Genomic DNA, 21,590 nt, shown 5'->3' on the forward strand with positions numbered 1-21,590 from the left:
CATATCTTTGGGTGCGTTTCTTTACTTGTCCGATTATTAATCTGATTAATCCAAGCGTTTCTTTAGACACATATGACGTCAGAGATTAGTCGGATTATCCCCACAAACGCTCAAGATTACTTGTCCGTGGGCTGGCACTTTATAACCCCCAAATAAAAAGATTATTTGAGGATTGTGACGTCAATGCTACATATTTTTTTAAATGGGTAAACATGTGAAATCGTTAAGTCTAGAGAAAAGACAAGGAAACTGTAAATAATAGAAATAATCTTAGCTTTTCAGTGACCTGTAAGTAATATTATGCATATTCCTTAGTATCTAAAGGGTTTTTGGTGTTCTAGGCCTGTCTTGCATAGGCTAAGCTTCATAAGGAGTCAGAAGAAAAGTTTTTGTGTTATTAAAAAGGTTGATTCTTAGGGAGGCAGCTATCACATTGGTGAGTTAGTCAAATGTTATTATATCAAACAGGCCTAGTTTCTAAACCATCCTATAATTATTAGTTGGAAAAAATTTAGAATGATTAGGCCAATACCTATAGCCTTTTATATAGTCTATATTTGTTGAGATTGCTATTTAAACTGGATTTTTAAGATACAGTAGGGGTAAAATTTTACTTTAGCTACTTTTGGCTATCTTTGAAAGAGGTTAGGCTAGGAAAATGAAACTTTCAGGTATGTGTCTACAGGCTAAAGTATGTCCCAGGAAGGTATTTTGAAGTACCTACTTCTACTTCTTTTCCCTCTAAAGGGTCCTGAAATTTTTGGGTGCCTTATTTTTTGGTTATCAGTTTCTTTTTCTCTGACCTTAGTTCTTAATTATTCTGGCCTTAGACAACTCCTGTTGATTGAGCAGAACTTTAAGCCATAACACTGTTTTTTTCTAATTCTAGAAATAATCTTTTATGCCACCTCATTATAGGTTAAATATATGGCTTATATTATTTATTCTCCATGAATTTTTGTTTTATTTGATTTCATTGATGTCAGTTGCTTTCTGTTAAAAATACATTTATTTTTTTACATCAAGCTTCTTCTTTTGTGAAAAAATTTGAACTGTTTTTCTTTTTATATATTGTATAAAATGTAAAGGAATACCTGGCCCTTCCTTTCACAGATTCAACTGAGAGTATTTGAGGCATCTTACATCAAAATTCATTTGACACATTTTAATGGTTTTTTTTTTAGATGACATAGGACACCATTAAAGTTTTGCATTTGCTTTGCTAAAAATTGTCTTAAAAAGTGCCAAGTTTAGAGTTATGTTAATATTTTTCTTGCTGATGAGTATAATTTTTTTTTAAATTCCGTCTGTTTAAAGAATTTTAGAGAGATTCTGAGCCAACCATGGGTATATTGTTGTCACAAATGATTTTTCTCAAATGGGCTTGTGGAAAACAAGTAGAACATATAATTTCTCTTTTTTTATCATTTCAAAACCAGAATATCACAAAACTAAGCATTAATATTGCTGATTGTACCTTAAGTAAATACAATCCCTGATGGAGTTTTGTTGATACCTGTTTAAAAATTTATTTGTCTTAATGAAATACATATTGTTTGTGGGACAGCAATGAGCAACTATGACTTGAGTTATTTTTTTTTTTTTTCAATATTTTCTTTTTTCCAAATAATTTTTGTTCTCTGGTGACATTTGTGTTCCTTCCTAAGTGGCTGGCACTCTAGGTTGAGAATCTTTTATCCAAAGGGCACAGGTTTAATTTCTGGCATTAGCAGTTTATTTGGTTTGGGACGAAGGTCAGTGATTTAACTCTGTAAGTTCAGCCAGAATTGGCCCAAACTTAACAGGTTACCTAGAGAAATCTGGGGTCAGTAAGCAGGAAGGACATGCAAAAGCATAGGATGACTGGCCCCTAGCTTCCTATTGCACTTCCTGTCTAAAGGATTACCTGGTCCTTTACTAGGCTTCTGACTTAGCCATAGGAGCTTTCTTTTAAACCCATTAAATATAAGTACAAAGGAAGAAATGCCAGTAAGGTGGTCCTTCCTTTTCAATGAATTTTTGATGTACAGACAACAGTATAGGTCATAAGAATTGGCTGGTGAATGTTTTGCAAGGTTTAAAAATTTAGGGCAATTGCTCAGGTTGGCAACTGAGCACAAAAGTAAAATTTTGTGAATGGTTTTTCTTTGTGAATGTTATATTTATGTCATGTCCAGAATTTTAAAGTTAATCTTCATTGTTTTTTTTTAATTTCCATGGCCCTAGGACTTTAGTGTATTAAAACCTACCTATGTCCATCCATTTTCTTTTAAACAGAGAGGAGTTCTATGTTTCCTAGCTTCAATAAATTTATATGCAATTTTGAGACCAGGGTTACAAAGTAGGTCAAAACTTGCAAGTGGAACTATGATATGACTAATTAATTTGTAAGAAATGTATATCAATTTAAAGATTAAAAAATTATGTAGAAAACAAACAAGACAAATAAATAAAAGTATCCCTTTACAACCATTTAATTAAGTGTAACAAATGTAGATTATCCCTAAGATTGAAATGAACAAAGCTTCAATTATGAATCTGTTTTCTTTAAACAGACTGAAGGGACAAACCTCCAAGCTATGACAAATTCAATCTCACTTTTGATCTCTTTCCTTTTCAATAGGAACTTTCTTTGGATTTTTTTTCAACCAAGTAAAAACATTAGGGACATGATCAGGTATAAGTGACCTTCCACTAAGCCTACATACCCAGGGGAAAATTGTGCAGCTATACTAATAATTGGTAAATTTTTTGTTGTTCATATGTTTGATTTACAAATAAAGTGAACATACTCCTTGATGCCCTTTTTTATTTTTTACAAACATAATAAGTGCTTCAAGTACAAGTTTTTGAGCTCTTGAAAATGACCAAAGTATACTCAAATAGTTTTTGGGTATAAGAAAGCTTAAAACATTGGTCTCAAACTTACTGTTTCATTATTAATCCATTTTTTACATGTTGTATAATCTATGAGCACTGATTTTCTACAATTAAGTTGGATTAATAAATTTTACAATATTATGCTGTATTTCTTCTTCTTTGATGCCAAATTTTCAATTAAGGTATGTGTTTTTGGTCATTTTTGACAAAATAATGTATGTTTTTCACTGCCAAAATTTGTTAGGTTAAGTAAGGTCAAAAAGTGCTTAAACTTGAACTAGCAAAATAAGCAATTATTATATTTGTAAAGAACATACAAAAAGGCATCAAGTGGTATATTCATTTTATTTTTAAATCAAAATATGAACAACAAGAAATTCACCTCTAACACGCCTAATTTGCAAACATATAGCCCAAATTATATATTTCCAATGTTTTCTGTTACTTGTTTGTCCAGTTCTTGTTTTGCCACAGTTACCTCAATTAACAGGTACAAGGGTTGAGGGATAGATTGGCAGAATCAATAGAAAATATGTAATTTCAGCTATAGATTTCCATATTAGCAGGGTTGGGGCTAAAGTAGAGCAGGGCTGCATGTAGAAAGCTATAATTATTATGTAAATTACAAAGAATCATCTTTTTTTAACAGGTTTTCTTCTATAGGTCTACAGGTCCTTCTCTTGGCTTATACCACATCAAGCATTATATAACCAAAGAAGAATAAGTAGCAAAAAGCTATATATACATAAGCACATGTTATTTAACAATGACTTCTCTAGTGCTTAACTATGACCCCTTAGTAATATTAACAAGAAACAAGGGTAAAACTGGTGCAAACAGTATTACTGGCTTTCATATAAAGTGAATATACCAGTTGATGCCTTCTTATATGCTCTTTACAAATATAATAATTTCTTCTACTGCAAATTCAGATTTAAGCACTTTTTCACCTCTTGACCTCTTAAAAATGACCTATTAATGGAATCATTACAAATCTGTAATAGTTTAGAAACAAATTTGGGCTATATATTTGCACATCAGGGGGGTGGGGGTAAAGCATAGCATATATTATATACGTAGACTAACCATTGCTGTTTTTTTTTTTTAATGTGTTTGTGCACATCAAATTTTAATGAAAAGAGAAATCACCAGTGCAACAGCACACACAAAAAAATTCAAGCAATGGTTAGTTTACATATTTAATATATGCTACACTTTACCCCCACCCCCTGATGTGCAAATGTATAGCCCAAATTTGTTTCTAAACTATTACAGATTTGTAATGACCCCATATATAGGTCATTTTTAAGAGGTCAAAAAGTACTTAAATATGAACTTACGGTAGAAGCAATTATTATATTTGTAAACAGCATTACAAAAGGCATCAAGTGGTATATTCAAATTATATGAAAGCCAGTAATACTGTTTGTACCAGTTTTACCCAATGGTAAAACTGGTGCAAACATAAATAGGTAACAGAAAAAGTGAAATTTAGTGTAAATGACAATCAGGAACTGGATCAAGGGGGCCAAAAACAGGGCTATATAATTGGAGTTCAAAGAACGTGGTGATTTTTTAGTGAAAAAAAAAGCACTTCCCTGGCTAATTTAGGACTTTGAATTAATTAGCCTACCAAAATTTTCCTATCCTATGCAATTGAAATAATTTTCCCTTTTCAGAGCATTAAGACAATTTATCACAATAAAAAATATCCAAAGCATCTTGAATGGAATGACTTAAAAAGGCAAATGACAACCACAATTTGAAATCTTACAATTAAACTTCTGGCCACACAAATTGTATTAGGCTACCCAGCTCTGAAATAATTGCTGAAGCTGTATTTGCCTGTAAAATTTGAAACAGGCCCAAAGTCCTAGCCTCTTCCTTGTCAAAACTTCACATAGCATTAAAATAATAATTACACGTGACCAATGTTGTTATTATTCGCAATTAATCTTGCCGTTTTCAGTAACACGTGGCCAGACAAGTATTTGTTGCTATCTTTTAGGGGTTAAACCTCGATTAGTAAAAATCCCATTGGACAAGTAAAGAAACGCACCCTTTAAAACCTTATAAATTGGGATTGAGCAAAGTTGTGAAGCTGAAAACAATTTTGTTGCACTTCATTCAAGCAGAAGATCTATTTTGCAAGGTTTTACTTTTACAACACACATATTTTTAAAGGTCAGGACCCTTTAGAGGGAGAAGGAGTGGAGGTGGATACTTTAAAATATCTTCCTGCGGACGTACTTTAGCCTTTAGAAACATCCCTGAAAGTTTCATTTTTCTAACCTAACCCCTTTCTGAGATAGCCAAAGGTCAATCAACTAGGATTTTACCTTCCTTTCTTAGGCTTAACTGGAACGTAAGATTAGTTTCCTAGGCTACTAACTTTCCAATTAAGCACTACAACTTGCCACACTTTTAGTACTGTGACCAATTCCAGATGACGATTATCAAGGAGGCACACTCGTGCCTCTATAAAGAGGCGACACACGACAATGTTAAGCGATCTTCGGTTCCAGTGGTCGCAGACGGATGGGGAGGGATGCATTTCGTAGCCCGAGCTCCAACTAAGAAACCTGCAAAATTTCATCCCCCTCCAACTTTTTCTTCATGGGGAAAATCTGGCCGAAAGTTTCGACCTGTCAACCCAAGCCCCCCTTTAACGTTGTCTGATCGGGCTGAAATTCACAAGTTAAGGTCCCCTAGGGCCCAGGAGCTTATCCGCGAAATTTCAGCTTGATCCGATAACTCCTTCCCTGTTTTCCAGAAACCACGCATAGCCACTTAAAATTCATTTACTTTTTTTTCCTAGACGCCTACAGGTCACATCCGACATCGGATCTGGGTGTACGAAGACTCATTCGATGCGGAATTCTCCGAGTAAGTGCCCATGAAAGTTTCGTAGGAAAATCTTAACCCCCCGAAAGTTTCTGTCCACCTGGACAGCTTATCATTTGAGAGATAACAGAATATTAGCTTGTTATGAGCAAAAGAAACATTTCGGTCATTCTATCTATTTTTTTTTCTATTTTATACAATGATTTAAAAGCGGGGGGGGGGCGGCAGCCACCCAAGTTCCTCTCCTAATTCCTGTACGAGGAGTACAGGAATTATTAAATTACATCCACCATGGATTGTAGAAAAACGTACAGAAATAATATGAAAAAAACTTCGTTTTCTTAAAGAGTTAAAGAGGCTGCGTCCCAAAGTCGAACCTTAAAACGTACAGGAATTAGAAGAGGCAGTTGGGGGGCTGCCGCCCCCCAAACCCCCAGCTTTTAAAGACTCTTTTGTACAGGTTTTTTTTTGGGGGGGGGACTTCATTGTTACTAATTACTAGTTTCGGCGCAATGGTTCTCCTGTCCTCTTGTGTTTAACATTTTTCGAAGTTATTCCATTATTCATTCATTTCAATTTTTTGTTAATTAAAAGAGGGCCTTTCCGAAGCCAAGAGCTGGGGGTTAGCAAAAAAACAAAAAACCTGTACAAAAGAGTCTTTAAAAGCTGGGGGTTTGGGGGGCGGCAGCCCCCCAACTGCCTCTTCTAATTCTTGTACTTTTTAAGGTTCGACTTTGGGACGCAGCCTCTTTAACTCTTTAAGAAAACGAAGTTTTTTTCATATTATTTTTTAAAAAGGAATTGCGTCTTCCTAAGTAACGCCATAAAAGAATATTATTTTTCGGGGTGTGACTTCGAAATTTCAGCTAAAATATCAGTGAATCTGCATTCTACAGTCGATACACTGACCAAGTAGGCAGAAGAATTTAGATGTGCTACGATAGTTTTTAAATATACCCATCTTTCTCTCTCTCTCTCACCAAGCTATCGGCCATAGAAAAAGGCTTTAAAGTTCGTCAATTTTAATCCAGAAAGATGCAAAAGAATAGTACTAATCTAATCTCTAAGGAGTAGACGAAGAGCCTACAAGTTAACCACACTAAAGAATGAAATTTTGATATGTGACACTAATACACTGAACAAAATAACAGATTATTGTGTACTAATCTCTTGAATGGGGAAAGCCTATGCTTCATAGATATCAGCCGAGAATTATAATGGGTTTGTCATGACTGAACGCGATTAGAGTATTATAGGATTTTGTGACTTGAACCGGATTAAAGTAATAACTTTAAGGGAAACCTATGTCCAAGTAATAGCTGAACTGATAGCCTTTGCTAAATTTCGAAATAGGTAGCGCTATACAAGCAAAACTACTTAAATTAATCACCTACTGATCAATTTGAGTTTATAATTTTAGTTCTGTTAAAACCTGAAGTAAGATTGGTTTTAAGGAAAACACTAGTTTTTCAGAGCTTGCTGCAACTGGCCTGTAAGGTAGGTGCACAGGTGTATACATAGCTTGAGATGGATTCAGAATGGCATTATTGCAGTCATCTCACCATTTAATTTGCAAAAAGACATGTAATAACAGTTTGAACATTACACATCTAAAAATTTTTGGGAACTCATTTTGTGTCAAAAACAGGAAAATGATTGAATTAGAGGTTGTTTTTTCAGTAAAATTCTAGTTAATTGACTTCTTGCTATCTTGGAAAGGGTTTAGGTTAGGAAAATGAAACTTTCAGGGATGGATCTACAGGCTAATGTATGTCCCAGGAAGGTATTCTGAAGTACCTACCTCCACTTCTTCTTCCTCTAGAGGGCCCTGACCTTTGATGACTTTTAAAAATATGTGTGTTATAAAAGTGAAACCTTGCAAAATAGATCTTCTGCTTAATTAAAATTCAACAAAATTGTTTTCAGGTTCATAACTTTTTTTCAATCCCATTTTAGGTAAAATTCTAGTTAATTGACTTCTTGCTATCTCAGAAAGGGTTTTATGTTAGAAAAATGAAACTTTCAGGGATGAAACTACAGACTTAAGTATTTGTCCTGGGAAGATATTTTGAAGCAACTACCTCTACTCCTTCTCCCTCTTCAGGGTCCTGACCTTTTCATGACCTTTAAAAATATGTGTTTTATAAAAGTGAAACCTTGCAAAATATATCTTCTACTTAATTGAAGCACAACAGAATTGTTTTCAGCTTCATAACTTTGCTCAATTCCATTTTACAAGTTTTTAAAAATATGCAAATATATTTCCTAAATTTCGAAAAAAAGCATTAATATAGCTCAAAATTCTACTCAAATAACAGGAATTGCATTTTCAGAACTAAAGGCAGAGAAAAGGCAACTAGTAACTGAAAAAAGGCCTTTTTTTTGCGTCAACCAGCTGGTTTAACCAATGACAGCTTTGGTTTAACCAGCTTGTATGTTTAACACAAAAACAGAAAAAAATTACATATGGTTTAGCTCAAACAAAACTGGTTTGCGAAAACACTCTTTTTACTTGTCGGATTGGGCAAAAAATTTCAAACATAAAGCATCCGTAAAGTGTTAAGAGTGTCATTCTATTATAATTAAATGATTTAGCACTGGCTTAATTTCCTCCGGATTTGACATATTTCACATTAATTTGAGATCAGAGAGAATTGAAAAATGATCTAGAATACTCTCTGGTATATTTGAAGAGATAGGAAGGGTCGGAATTAGTGGAATCTTTGGTTAAATTGTTCAGGTAATATATTGGAAAATGTTGTATTCATACTGTAAAAGCAAAATCATCTATAAAAAGTCCTAAATGATAAGACTTTAGCTTTGTTGAGCTACCCTAAACGGATGATAAAATTCTAGTTTGACTTCTTTTTGTTTTGATTTGGAATTCTACTAGCCTACCAGGCTATAGATTAAATTTCCAGTCAAATTCCAGTTTAGCTACTTTTTGCTATCTTTGAATGGGGTTATGTTAGGAGAATGAAACTTTCAGTGATTAATCCATAGCTAAAAACATACTCTGAGAAGCTATTGCTAAGCTTATGTGATAACCCTCTTCTGTTTTTAAGTCTGGGAATTTTGCATACTGGAGTGGTCTGTAACTATTAAAATTTTGGTAAAACAACATCTTACCTTAATTTTCAGCAAGCAGTTTCTGTTTCTCTGGTTTTAGCTCTGAAAATGCAATTCTTGTTTTTTGAGTAGAATTTTAAGCCATATCAGTGTTTCATTTTTAAATATAGGGAAATATATTTCCTGAAAGTTTCCAAACCTTGGAAACTTCATAAATTGAAATTGAGCAAAGTTATGACACTAAAAATGCTTTTTTCTTGTCATTTAAGTAGAAGATTTATTTTGCAAGGGTTTCACTTTTATAACACAAGCATTTTTAAGGGTGTGGACCAAATATTGAGATTTCCAACTGTCATCATCACTAACCAGTAATTCTACAGGATTTAATCCTTATTTCATTAGACAATGTGATTTAAGGTAATTTAAGGCAAACATTTTTAAGAGAGAGAAAGAGTAGAGTTAGATGCTCCAAAATACTTTAACAAGATATAGTTTAGTCTCTAGACCCATCCCTAAAAGTTTCATTTTCCTAACCTAAACCTTTTTCAAGATAATACAAATTTATCTAAACTAGAATTTTACCAATGTTTTATAACCACTAGGGTCTTGCTTCATCAAGGTTTTATCTCTGAAGCCAAATTACCAAGCTAAGGTCAAGCCTAGGGCATCAAAAGGATGAAACAAAGATTTCCAAGTATCTACATAAGTCTTCAAAAGCATATTCAAACTCTTGACTTCCTGTCTTAAGGCCTATGTGAATCAAATTGCAGGATATAACCCAACATTTATCTAAATAGCCCTAATACAAAAAAAAACAAAATTAAACCTTACTTTTGCGTGGCTAGAATTTTATTTGTCAGCTTTTAATTCTTATTTTATATAGACTTATTTATAGCCTACGAATTCTTCTTTTCGAAATCTACACCTGAAAAGGTCAACCAACAATTATGAATGGTAGAACCCTAAGGTTAAAAACAATGACAGTTCTGGTTAAATTAGAGTTCAACCAGTCAATTGTTTCACGCAAAATCACTTTTCATGACAACCTGGTTTGTCACTGTTTCACGCAAAAACAGCGGTTGAGCTCAACCACACCGAGTGGTTGAGCTCAAACTGTCTCTTTGGTTGATGCAAAAAAAGGCCTCAAGTAATAGCTGAACTGATAGCCTTTGCTAGATTTCGAAATAGGTAGCACTATACAAGCAAAACTACTTAAATTAATCACCTACTGATCAATTTGAGTTTATAATTTTAGTTATGTTAAAACCTGAAGTAAGATTGGTTTTAAGGAAAACACTAGTTTTTCAGAGCTTGCTGCAACTGGCCTGTAAGGTAGGTGCACAGGTGTATACATAGCTTGAGATGGATTCAGAATGGCATTATTGCAGTCATCTCACCATTTAATTTGCAAAAAGACATGTAGGCCTAATAACAGTTTGAACATTACACATCTAAAAATTTTTGGGAGCTATTTTGTGTCAAAAACAGGAAAATGATTGAATTAGAGGTTGTTTTTTCAGTAAAATTCTAGTTAATTGACTTCTTGCTATCTTGGAAAGGGTTTAGGTTAGGAAAATAAAACTTTCAGGGATGGATCTACAGGCTAATGTATGTCCCAGGAAGGTATTCTGAAGTACCTACCTCCACTTCTTCTTCCTCTAGAGGGCCCTGACCTTTGATGACTTTTAAAAATATGTGTGTTATAAAAGTGAAACCTTGCAAAATAGATCTTCTGCTTAATTAAAGTACAACAAAATTGTTTTCAGGTTCATAACTTTGCTCAATCCCATTTTAGGTAAAATTCTAGTTAATTGACTTCTTGCTATCTCAGAAAGGGTTTTATGTTAGAGAAATGAAACTTTCAGGGATGAAACAACAGACTTAAGTATTTGTCTTGGGAAGATATTTTGAAGCAACTACCTCTACTCCTTCTCCCTCTTGAGGGTCCTGACCTTTGATGACCTTTAAAAATATGTGTGTTATAAAAGTGAAACCTTGCAAAATATATCTTCTGCTTAATTGAAGCACAACAGAATTGTTTTCAGCTTCATACCTTTGCTCAATTTCATTTTATAAGGTTTTAAAAATATGCAAATAAATTTCCTAAATTTTGAAAAAAAGCATTAATATAGCTCAAAATTCTACTCAAATAACAGGAATTGCATTTTCAGAACTAAAGGCAGAGAAAAGGCAACTAGTAACTGAAAATTAAGGTAAAATGTTGTTTTGTCAAAATTTCAATAGGTATAGACCTGTCATGTAGGAAAATTTCAGGGCCCTCTAGAGGGAGAAGGGGTGGAGGGGGGTACTTTAAAATACCTCCCCGGGATATACTTTAGCCTATAGACCCATCTTTGAAAGTTTCATTTTCCTAACTTAAACCCTTTCTGAGATAGCAAGAAGTCAATTAATTAGAATTTTACCCAATTTTGTTGTACTTCAATTAAGCAGAAGATCTATTTTCCAAGGTTTCACTTTTATAGCACACATATTTTTAAAGGTCATCAAAGGTCAGAACCCTCTAGAGGGAGAAGGAGTGGAGGTAGTTGCTTCAAAATACCTCCCCAGGACATACTTTAGTCTGTAGATTTTTCCCTGAAAGTTTCATTTTCCTAACCTAAACTGTTTGTGAGATAGCAAGAAGTCAATTAACTAGAATTTTACCCCATTTTATAAGGTTTTAAAGATATGCAAATACATATCCTAAATTTTGAAAAAAAAACCATTGATATGGCTCAAAATTCTACTCCAATAACAGGAATTGCATTTTCAGAACTAAAGGCAGAGAAAAAGCAACTAGTAACTGAAAATTAAGGTAAAATGTTGTTTCATCAAAATTTCATAGGTATAGACCTGTGATGTAGGCAAATTTCAGAGCTCTCTAGAGGGAGAAGGGGTGGAGCTGGGTACTTTAAAATACCTTCCTGGGACATACTTTAGCCTGTAGACCCATCCCTGAAAGCTTCATTTTCCTAACCTATACCCTTTCCGAGATAGCAAGCAGTCAATTACTAGAATTTTACCTTCTTTTCTTATCTTGGTGCATTGGATATAGTCCACGTTTTGCACTGTCAAAACATGACAACTTCTTCAATGGATTTTGTTCCTAATGAGGACTAAGCATAGTTATCCTGTTATGAAGGAAAATTTTGACAGTGGTTACAAAATTACTGTCAAATCATTGGTGCCTTTACCCTACTTACCATCTGAACTGGGAATATTTTCAAGTTGCAAAGTTATTTCAGGAAGCAGTTGTCTCACTTTAGTACTAAAAGGGAGAGATTACAAGTGTTGTTAGAATCCTGTAATGTTTGATGTTTTATCCCCACAGGTTTCAAAATCTCTTTTCTCCATAAACCTTAACTTTAGTTCCTGTTGACTCAATTCAGGCAAAGAGTCTAGCTTGTTTTATGTAGTAATATATTTTCCACAAATCTGAAATTCCAAATCGATGAGTTTTTTCTTAAGTAAAAGTAATAAATATGCTGATCCAAAACTCCTTCAATTCTTTCTGGAAATAGCCTCTATTCTCAATAAGATTCTCTTGAGTGTACACTTTTCTGCCATTTTAAAGTCCCAAAAACAATAGACAAATGAAAATTAGGTAACATTCTAAAACTGTTACTGTAGGAACTATGAAAGAGCCTCTTTGTAACCAATAAATAAAAAAAAAACAATTTTTTTTAATGGAAAGTAAGGAGCAACATTAATACAAACAAAAATTACTTCATATATGAAATGGGCTGCTTCCTCATTAACACCCTGCTCTTTAACTAAAGTTTGACTCTTTCTCTTAACTTTACTTTTTAAAAGAGTAAAAAACTTTAGAGTAAAGAGTGGGGTGTTGATGAGAAAGCAGCCCCTTTCATATACAAAGTAATTTGTGTTTGTTTTAAGTTTTAATGTCACTCCGTACTTTCTGTTTTTTATTTAATTTTTGAACATTATTGAATCAATTCATGTTTTGATTTTGGCTCTCCGCAAGATGAATAATTAAAAGAAAATTTTTATATTTATTTTTTGGCTAATTGGCTTTCTTATAGTTTTGATCAAATGATTTTGAGAAAAAAGGAGCAGGGGAGGAGGCCTAGTTGCCCTCCAATTTTTTGGTTACTTAAAAAGGGAACTAGAACTTCTAATTTTTATGAATCTTTTTATTAGTAAAAGATATACATAACTTACAAATTAGCTTACATAATGAACTTCTGTATTCTCATTTTTTTTATTATGTATATGAAGGAGTTCATCCCCTTGTCAGTACCTTGCTCTTTACCCTAAAGCTTAAATTTTGTCCCAATTTCTTAAGAATGACCCCTGAATCACAAAAACTGTAGAATAAATAGTTGAGCTAATCATATGCATAATAATTTCTCTTTGTTTTAAGTTTTAATGCTTCTCCTTACTTTCAGTTGAAAAAACTCTTTCATATTATTTTTTTTTAATAATGGTAGAGAATCCTGCAGTCCCTTCATGAAACTTTTCTTCCCCCATGACAAATTCCTCCAAGGAAAGTTCCCCCAACATATCCCCCTCTTCTCAACCCCCCTCTCCGAACCTAAACATTCTCTAGAAAACGTCTGTACACTTCCAAATAACCATTACAATATGTAAGCACTGGTCAAAGTTTGTAACTTGTGGCCCCTCCCACAGGGACTGTGGGGGAGTAAGTCATCCCCAAAGACATAGTTACAAGGTTTTTTGACTACGCTGAATAAAATGGCTATCTCAGAATTTTGATCCGTTGACTTTAGGAAAATAATTAGCGTGGGAGGGGGCCTAGGTGCCCTCCAATTTTTTGGTCACTTGAAAAGGGCACTAGAACTCCTCATTTCCATTAGAATGAGCCTTCTTGCAAGATTCTAGGACCACTTGGTTGATATGATCACCCCTGGGAAAAAAACGAACAAATAAACATGCATGCATGATCTGCCTTCTGGCAAAAATTACAAAATTCCACATTTTTCTAGATGGGAGCTTGAAACTTCTACAATAGGTGCTCTGATATGCTGAATCTGATGGTGTGATTTTTTTTAAGATTCAATGACTTTTAGGGGTCGTTTCCTTCTATTTTCTAAAATAAGGCAAATTTTCTCAGGCTCGTAACTTTTGATGGGTAAGATTAAATTTGATGAAACTTATATATTTAAAATCAGCATTAAAATACTGTTCTTTCGATGTAGCTATTGGTATCAAAATTCCATTTTTTAGAGTTTTGGTCACTTTTGAGCTGGGTTGCTCCTTGCTACAGTTTGTTACCACAAACTGTTTGATAGTATAGAAAAATAGGTTGGAATATCCAACAGGGTATGCATTTGGTCTGAGAAATGTTAATCAAATGATAACTCATTTTTATCATCAAATCTGTTGTTAGCTGCATTGCTAGCCTCCTCTTTATTTTATATAAATTATAACCTCTTTATTTTATTTATTATAACCTCTCTTTATTTTATACTCCAAAACAACTTAAGCTATCTCAGAACAAAAAAGAAAAGAGCTACTATATGCATTTTGATTTTCAAATCATAAGTCAAATACTGTCCTCTGATGAAAATTTATAAAGTTTTGTACCAAAAAAGTGATATACCTATACTTATAGTAAAGTTTAGCTTTGGAATATTATTCCCTTGCAAGAATATGCTTATTTTTTCTAAGATCTTTTCGATGATTATAAATAGTATCATGTCTTGATTTGTTGAGCTCACAAAAATGTAGCTAACCATCTTTTACCCCAAATGTCTACCAACCAGGGTTTATTTCAAGACTGACAAATTTTTGCATATAAAGTTCATGTGATGTGTCTGCATCAATAGGTTTGAGAAAGCATAATCTCTTAACAATTCTGTGAGTCAGCTATCTAGTGAAACAACCTTCTTCTCTGACTAATTCAGTAACCCAAAATGTAGTTATAAAGCTTTTCCACTAATTTCTGGTGAAAATACTACTTGGTTTTTTGTACAGGACTTTTACTAAAATAGCTAAAATGTAAAGGTCATCATATTACATTAAGTGAGTATGAGTCTATAGCTAGCAGGTTAAATATAAGAGTCTACAGTAGTGCATACAGAAAGTAAAATAGGTAATATTGATTGAAGAATTGTTGCAAGTTATGAATGCATATTGTTCAACACTCATTGAGACAGAATTACTATCAAGCTAGGTATTTATAAATTGAAAAGGAATGTTAAAGCTTTGAAAGACAAATACAAGTATTGAGTTGCTCTTTAGTTTCTAATTGTAGAGTACTTTATTAATTTTCACCTCTAGTGCCTATACAGTTTGTGATTTGGAATGCTTGTTCATATGTTTCAATCTTTTCAGTAAGTTTGTGTCATTCAAGGATTTAGTCACTATTTCTGAAATGGAGCAAAAAGAATTTTGTTTAAAGTGGAACAACTATCTAGATGTATTTCATGGAGCGTTTTTATCTCTATTAAACAGTGAATATTTCACAGATGTCACGCTATCATGTGACAGTCAAAGTGTCAAGTGTCACAGACTTGTTCTCTCATCTTGTAGTTCCTACTTTGAAACACTTCTTTTAGGGATTTCACATCCCCATCCTATTATTATCCTAAGAGACGTGAAATTTCAGGATCTGATAGCTTTGGTGAAATTTATGTATACAGGTGAAGTGAATGTTCCACAAGCTCAAACTAGTTCATTAATAAAGGTGGCTGAAATGCTTAAAGTTAAAGGTCTTGCTTATCCCAGTGAGACAGTTAACCAGATACAGGAACCTAGATATCTTGTTCAACAAACCTCTGAAAACAATTTCTTGGCTGAAGGTTCTTCCAGTAATCTAGAGCTTCCTCTTGTAGATACCTCGAACAATAACTTGACAAACTGTCCTACTGAGACTAGTCCGTTTGTTTATCAATCATATATTGCTGCATGCAACTCACCAGTAAGTTTTTTTTTATTTTTTTTTATTTATTCAAGTTGCATTTATTCAAAGTCAAGTGACCAAACTATGGCTATATATTTAATTTTATTTTTCTAAGGAACTAGGCTAGGTTGGCATCAAAAAGTGACATGACATATGTGTGTAATGCCTAGATCCTAGAATCTACATCCCCACCTGGAAAATACCTTTGGCAAGAAATTTAGTAACTTAACATTTAAAAAGTACAAAGCACAAGGTATGATTTTGCTATTAAGATTTTATTCTTTGATCTCACATGTCTTTTTTCTTGAACTCTGGTTTTGTTTAGGTCAAAGTACCAATAAGCTATCATTGTGCTCCTAGATCCTTTTCAAAACTGCTTTTTTTTTTCTTACAAGACAGTGATAGAAGAGTTTAATAATATTTAAGTCAAAGTCTTTAGACCATTTATTTAAATAGAATGAACATTTATATACTGATAAAAGATTGGACATTTAAAATGTGAGGTGAGGGTCCTTACACATTAGGTTTAAGTGATGAAAATTTTGTCAATGTTCTTTTTTATCACAAGATCAACTAATGTTTGCTGGAAAAAGGCAGTGCCAAACACTTTATGCATGGTCTGTTTTAACATTTTGAGAAAACAAACAAATCCAGAACATTGGTTCATAACAAATCCAGCATAAATCAGCCCTTTTTTTAGGCTCCTGATTTTTTAATTTAGCTAACCTTTACAAGTTTGCAATGTCAACTGTTTTGAAGACTGTTTTCAAACCAGGAGTTAATTGTGTGCGATAGTTCACAGATGTGTCCTTTTTCTGGTCCTGATAAAATCTATCATAAGGTTTCGCTAACACATAGGTTCAAATTCCAAGGAAACTATATTTTCATGTCACTGTCTCCCCTTGTTCATTTAAGGTAGGAATCGGCCTAAATTTTTTTGTTTATAAAGGCTCCTGGCCACGTGTAACTATTTTTGTCCTTTTTTGTATTTGAAAAAGCTTTTAAATTTTACACCCTTGAACATGCTCTGATGAGGATTAGACTAAATCACCTATTCATTTCTTTGTGGGAGATATACCCTTGAAAATTGGATCTGGCATAGAGTCACATCAATTATTTCCTGGGAATAACTATCTTCACCCACAGTAATCAAATCAAAAAAAATCATATTATATATATTTAAAAATTACTGAGCTATAAGGATGTGTCTATACTCTTCTGAACAAGGTCAAGCAAGGTCTATAAAAAGTAACCTCAATTTTGTCAAAATGTTTTATAAATTCATATATCAATCTGTAAAATATCTACTTTGGATAGAAGATGAAGTTTGGCCTTGGATGGATGATAGATTGTCTATCAGCAAGTGAAAAGATATTATTTTTATACAATATGAAAAAATTCTGACAGTTCTATGTCAGCTGTGCGTCTCACTGAGACTATCTATCTTGGCTTTATCCAATTTTTTGACATTTAATTTATTCCGATTTTTTTTTCAGGAAATCAAAGATGAATTTGCTGTAGGTATTGACAAAGGATGGAACAATAGTTCTAGTCAGTTTGAAGACAATGGAGAACATTTTGATTATGGCAATGAAAAAGTATGCATTAGTTATCTTTTATTTATTTTCAATTCACATGATTGATCAAAGCTTTTTGTTTTAAAACAGGTCTTTCTCCATTTGGCCAACTGATAGTTATTTTAATGTCTTTAGATCAGAAAAAAAATAGTTAAGAATTTCTTTAACTATGAATAGCTATCTTTCGTAAAAAAAAAAATATTCTACTTACTAAAGAAGTACAAATTACATTTTCCTTTTTACAAAATAGTTACTTAGTGAAAAGGTATTTAGTTGTAGCTGCAAATACTCATGGTAGCTGCAGTAACCTACCCCAGAGTGTTTTTCCAGTAGTTAAACCCCCATAAGCCATGAACAATCTTAATTGCCCACTTATCTGCAAGTCCTGCAGACATAGTAAATTTTTCAACTATATTTTGGTCTCCCATACCCTTCAAATGGGACACAGAATTGATAGACTTTTTGAGTTACCTGTACTGCATTTTTAATCTGTCTCATTTCTAACCTAAGATGATGGACTATCATGAAAAAGTGAAATAATCATTATTATACAACTCTGAAAAAGTTTTGTCAGCCTTGCCCCTAACAGAGAATATTTGTCTTGGCTTTGCTCAAATTAGGCTTACTTTGTCTTTGATCTTGATTTCTTTGACCAAGTTTTTCGCTACCAAACATTACCTTTGACCAATTCACTACCCATAGCCTAGTAGGGAACAAACCACAAATCATAACAACCGAAAATTAATAAACGCTTTTCAAAAGAAAGCTGGCAAGTTAGAAAACAATGCCATTTTTGCTTGTTCATGAATGGCAATTATCATCTAAAGTAGTCTTAATAGTAAAATTTTGTTTGAAAACGAATTTAAAGGAAATTGAAACAGTAGTCTGAAACCTTCTAAATATGTAGTTGGATTAAAAAAACAACAAAAAACCCATAGGAATTGCAATGGCTGAAAACCCAAAGACCGCTGGATTGAACCACAAGTAATATTACTTTTTGCATAAGTAGCATTTATGTGGGCTCTTTTGTACCTTTTTCTTTTTCTTCTTCACTACTGGTGGGGTACTGGAACACCACAGAGGGCTCTTTAAGGGGTCATTGGAAAGGAAATTGCTATATCTAGGGCCTTTTGTAACTATCAACACATTATATTTAAAATAAAATAAATTTTTAACAAAAAAAATATAACATCTACATATGAAAGAAAATGAATGACATTGTAATCGCTGGTTACAACCATAAATGACATTACAGTGAAACTATATGATGACACTTGTCGCAAATAGGGTTTTTATCTACTATTTCCAGTCGAATAAGTTAAAGGCGTTTTCCCGTGATATATTATCATGGTTTCATCATAGTAATGGTACATGGTCCATAGTGACCCAAAATTTAAAAAAAAATGCATTTAAAAAAAAATGGCAAGTGAGAACAAAATTGTCATTCCTATCAGATTCATAAACGGTAACTATTATCTAAATTTGTCTGAATAGCAAAATGTTATTTGAGAACAAATTTAAGGGTAGCCTATTCTGAATAAAGCCTGAAACTTCTAAAAATGGTGTTGGGCTGAAACAATTACCTACAAAAGAGGTTCTCATCATTTTTCTCCCTCGTTAGACAAGACCAAGTATTATGGTCTTGCCTTAAAAAGTTAAATTTTTATGCTTGAACATGTATATTAGAATCTTAACTGGGATCGATTTCAGATTTACATTCTTGTCATAGGTATTGCAGAACTGCCTTAGTAAAGAGTAAAGTGGGCTCTATGCAGTTTTTTTCAGTCTGTTTCATTTGTAACTAGTTTTAGAAGCTTTGGAAGGGCCTTATTCGATTGGAAATTGAAATAAAAAGTAACTAGCAACTGCTACTGCTGGTGACTTTGACTCCTTTAACACTGTGACTTTTTGCAACTGCGACTTCTTGTGATTATGACAACTTGCAACTGCACCTGCTACTACTTTCCATTGCAGCAGTGACTTATTGTACCGTTTTCTTATTGTAACTTCTTGTGATTATTACTACTTGCAACTGCACCTGCTACTACTTTCCATTGCAGCAGTGACTTGTTGTAACGTTTTCTTATTGTAACTTCTTGTGATTATGACTACTTGCAACTGCACCCGCTACTACTTTTCATTGCAGCAGTGACTTATTGTAACGTTTTCTTATTGTAACTTCTTGTGATTATGACTACTTGCAACTGCACCTGCTACTACTTTCCATTGCAGCAGTGACTTATTGTAACGTTTTCTTATTGTAACTTCTTGTGATTATGACTACTTGCAACAGCACCTGCTACTACTTTCCATTGCAGCAGTGACTTATTGTAACGTTTTCTTATTGTAACCTCTTGTGATTATGACTACTTGCAACTGCACCTGCTACTACTTTCCATTGCAGCAGTGACTTATTGTAACGTCTTCTTATTGTAACTTCTTGTGATTATGACTACTTGCAACTGCACCTGCTACTACTTTCCATTGCAGCAGTGACTTATTGTAACGTTTTCTTATTGTAACTTCTTGTGATTATGACTACTTGCAACTGCACCTGCTACTGCTTTCCATTGCAGCAGTGACTTATTGTAACGTTTTCTGCTTGCGGCTGCAACTACTTATGACTTCCACTGTTTAAGTCTCTGCCATTATTTATGACTTTGACTAGGCCTAGTTTTGATTATTGTTGCCATTACTTCCAACTGCAACTGTTACTAATTTGATTGAGAGAGCAGCTACTAATGACTGTGATTGCAACTGACTGTGGCTGAGACTATAACTACTTACAACTATGACTACTTGCAACTGCGAGTGATGCTATTTTGTGACTGAGGCTATTGTCATTGCTGCTACTATTAATGCGCCCAAATATATTCAACTAAGTCAAAGGAATTTAAGTGAGTCCTGGTTTTCAAAATTTTGTATATGCAATTACTCTGAAACAGAACAGTTAAGTTGAAACTTTCAGGGAAAGTTCAATGGGAGGGATATACAGCTAAATTAAAATAAATTATTATGTACCTAAATTGTCAATAGTCTGTCTTGGCAATATTCCGGGAACAATTGATGGTATTACATCAGGATATATGAAGCATGATGTTGGGGAGGTGAACTAAATCAAATGGCACTTAAAGTATTGGGACAAGGGTAATCATTATCCAGGTAAGCATAGTAATTTGAATTTTTTCAGGGGATGGCGAGGAAGATATTTAACTAGATGAAAGAGATTATATGCATCCAGATTGTCAAAAGCGCATTAATGCAATATCTCAGAAATTGTTAAAGGTATTAAGTTAACGCTTTATGGGCGTGTTGAATGGGCTGATGAATTCAACACTGTGGCATCCAAGTTGTCAAAAAACCGTCAAAATATATCACCAACGGCTAAGTGTATTTTCTGAATGATAATGTTTTTTCTCCTTTTTGTCGTTGATTTTGCGACAAATAAAATGCCTTGCTCAAGATTATTCATCAAGTAGTTTGTGGTAATGAACTGTGAGTATGAAGCAAATCAGGCCAACAGTTTTAAGTGGGTTGATACTCCAAGTCTTGTTATTGTGAATATTTTATTTCTTTTTGGTTGGTATGCAAGGTGTTGATGCTAACTATTTTAGTACAAGTGAAAACTGTTTGATCATTTTTCTCTCAACTTACGACGGCAAGTCTATATAGTGTCTGAATAATAAAATTTTTGATAATATTTGTAAATGTTAATATTAATAATAATATTTATGAACGTTTTATTTAAATTAGCTAACAGGGTTATTATTTAAATAAGCTAATCTTAATGAATAAGAACTTAAATAAGCTAATAAGAATTTTAATATTTGCTTAAAATATATAAAAATAAGAATTTGAATAAACTGAAGATTAATATAGTAAACTAATAGGCGCCTGTTCAAATCTTTGCGCAAGTTTGTTGGGCTCTTCAATCTGTTCAAATTTAGATTTCAAGTATGTTCTTTTTCTCTACTCAATGTAAAGTGAAATTTTGTGCATATTGGGCCCTTTAAAGCATTTTTTACCAAAAGAAGGGGAACAAATAGCTGCAAAAGCACGCATATTTAAGCATTCTCTATTGGATACCCCTCTTCCCTCTCTGTGTATGAATCAATAAGTGTATCTGATTAAATTTACATTACCTGATTGATAAAACCACTTCTGAGGTGAAAGGGAAACTTGTTTTAGTTCTTTTATGGATGCATTTGCCTATTCCATTTCTATGTTTGTAACCTTGTAGTTTTGGGGAGCTGGTTTTCGATTTTTTATTTAATAATAACAATTAAATTGACATCATAATAACATAATTAACATTACTATAAGATGTGTGATTA

At 33.3% G+C, this 21,590-nt stretch overlaps 3 protein-coding genes across 3 annotated transcripts in view; 2 read left to right on the forward strand and 1 right to left on the reverse strand.

The window, feature by feature from the left end:
* The window catches only part of LOC136036583 (zinc finger protein Xfin-like), a 63,247-nt gene extending 57,910 nt beyond the window's left edge, over nt 1–5,337 (reverse strand). Inside the window, exon 1 of the mRNA XM_065718887.1 lies at nt 5,273–5,337. The gene's annotated coding sequence lies outside the window, so the exon portion shown is untranslated. The remainder of the gene's footprint in view (nt 1–5,272) is intronic.
* Nucleotides 5,338–9,998: 4,661 nt separating this feature from the next.
* The window catches only part of LOC136036440 (zinc finger and SCAN domain-containing protein 20-like), a 113,145-nt gene continuing 101,553 nt past the window's right edge, over nt 9,999–21,590 (forward strand). Inside the window, exon 1 of the mRNA XM_065718678.1 lies at nt 9,999–10,125. The gene's annotated coding sequence lies outside the window, so the exon portion shown is untranslated. The remainder of the gene's footprint in view (nt 10,126–21,590) is intronic.
* LOC136036441 (zinc finger protein 221-like) overlaps nt 10,119–21,590 on the forward strand; it is a 33,900-nt gene continuing 22,428 nt past the window's right edge. Inside the window, exons 1-3 of the mRNA XM_065718684.1 lie at nt 10,119–10,212; nt 15,112–15,697; nt 17,176–17,277. Of these exons, the coding sequence (XP_065574756.1) occupies nt 15,152–15,697; nt 17,176–17,277 (648 nt within the window). The 5' untranslated portion in view covers nt 10,119–10,212; nt 15,112–15,151. The remainder of the gene's footprint in view (nt 10,213–15,111; nt 15,698–17,175; nt 17,278–21,590) is intronic.

Source organism: Artemia franciscana, chromosome 15 (genome assembly GCF_032884065.1).
Source record: "Artemia franciscana chromosome 15, ASM3288406v1, whole genome shotgun sequence".
Lineage (NCBI taxonomy): Eukaryota > Metazoa > Arthropoda > Branchiopoda > Anostraca > Artemiidae > Artemia > Artemia franciscana.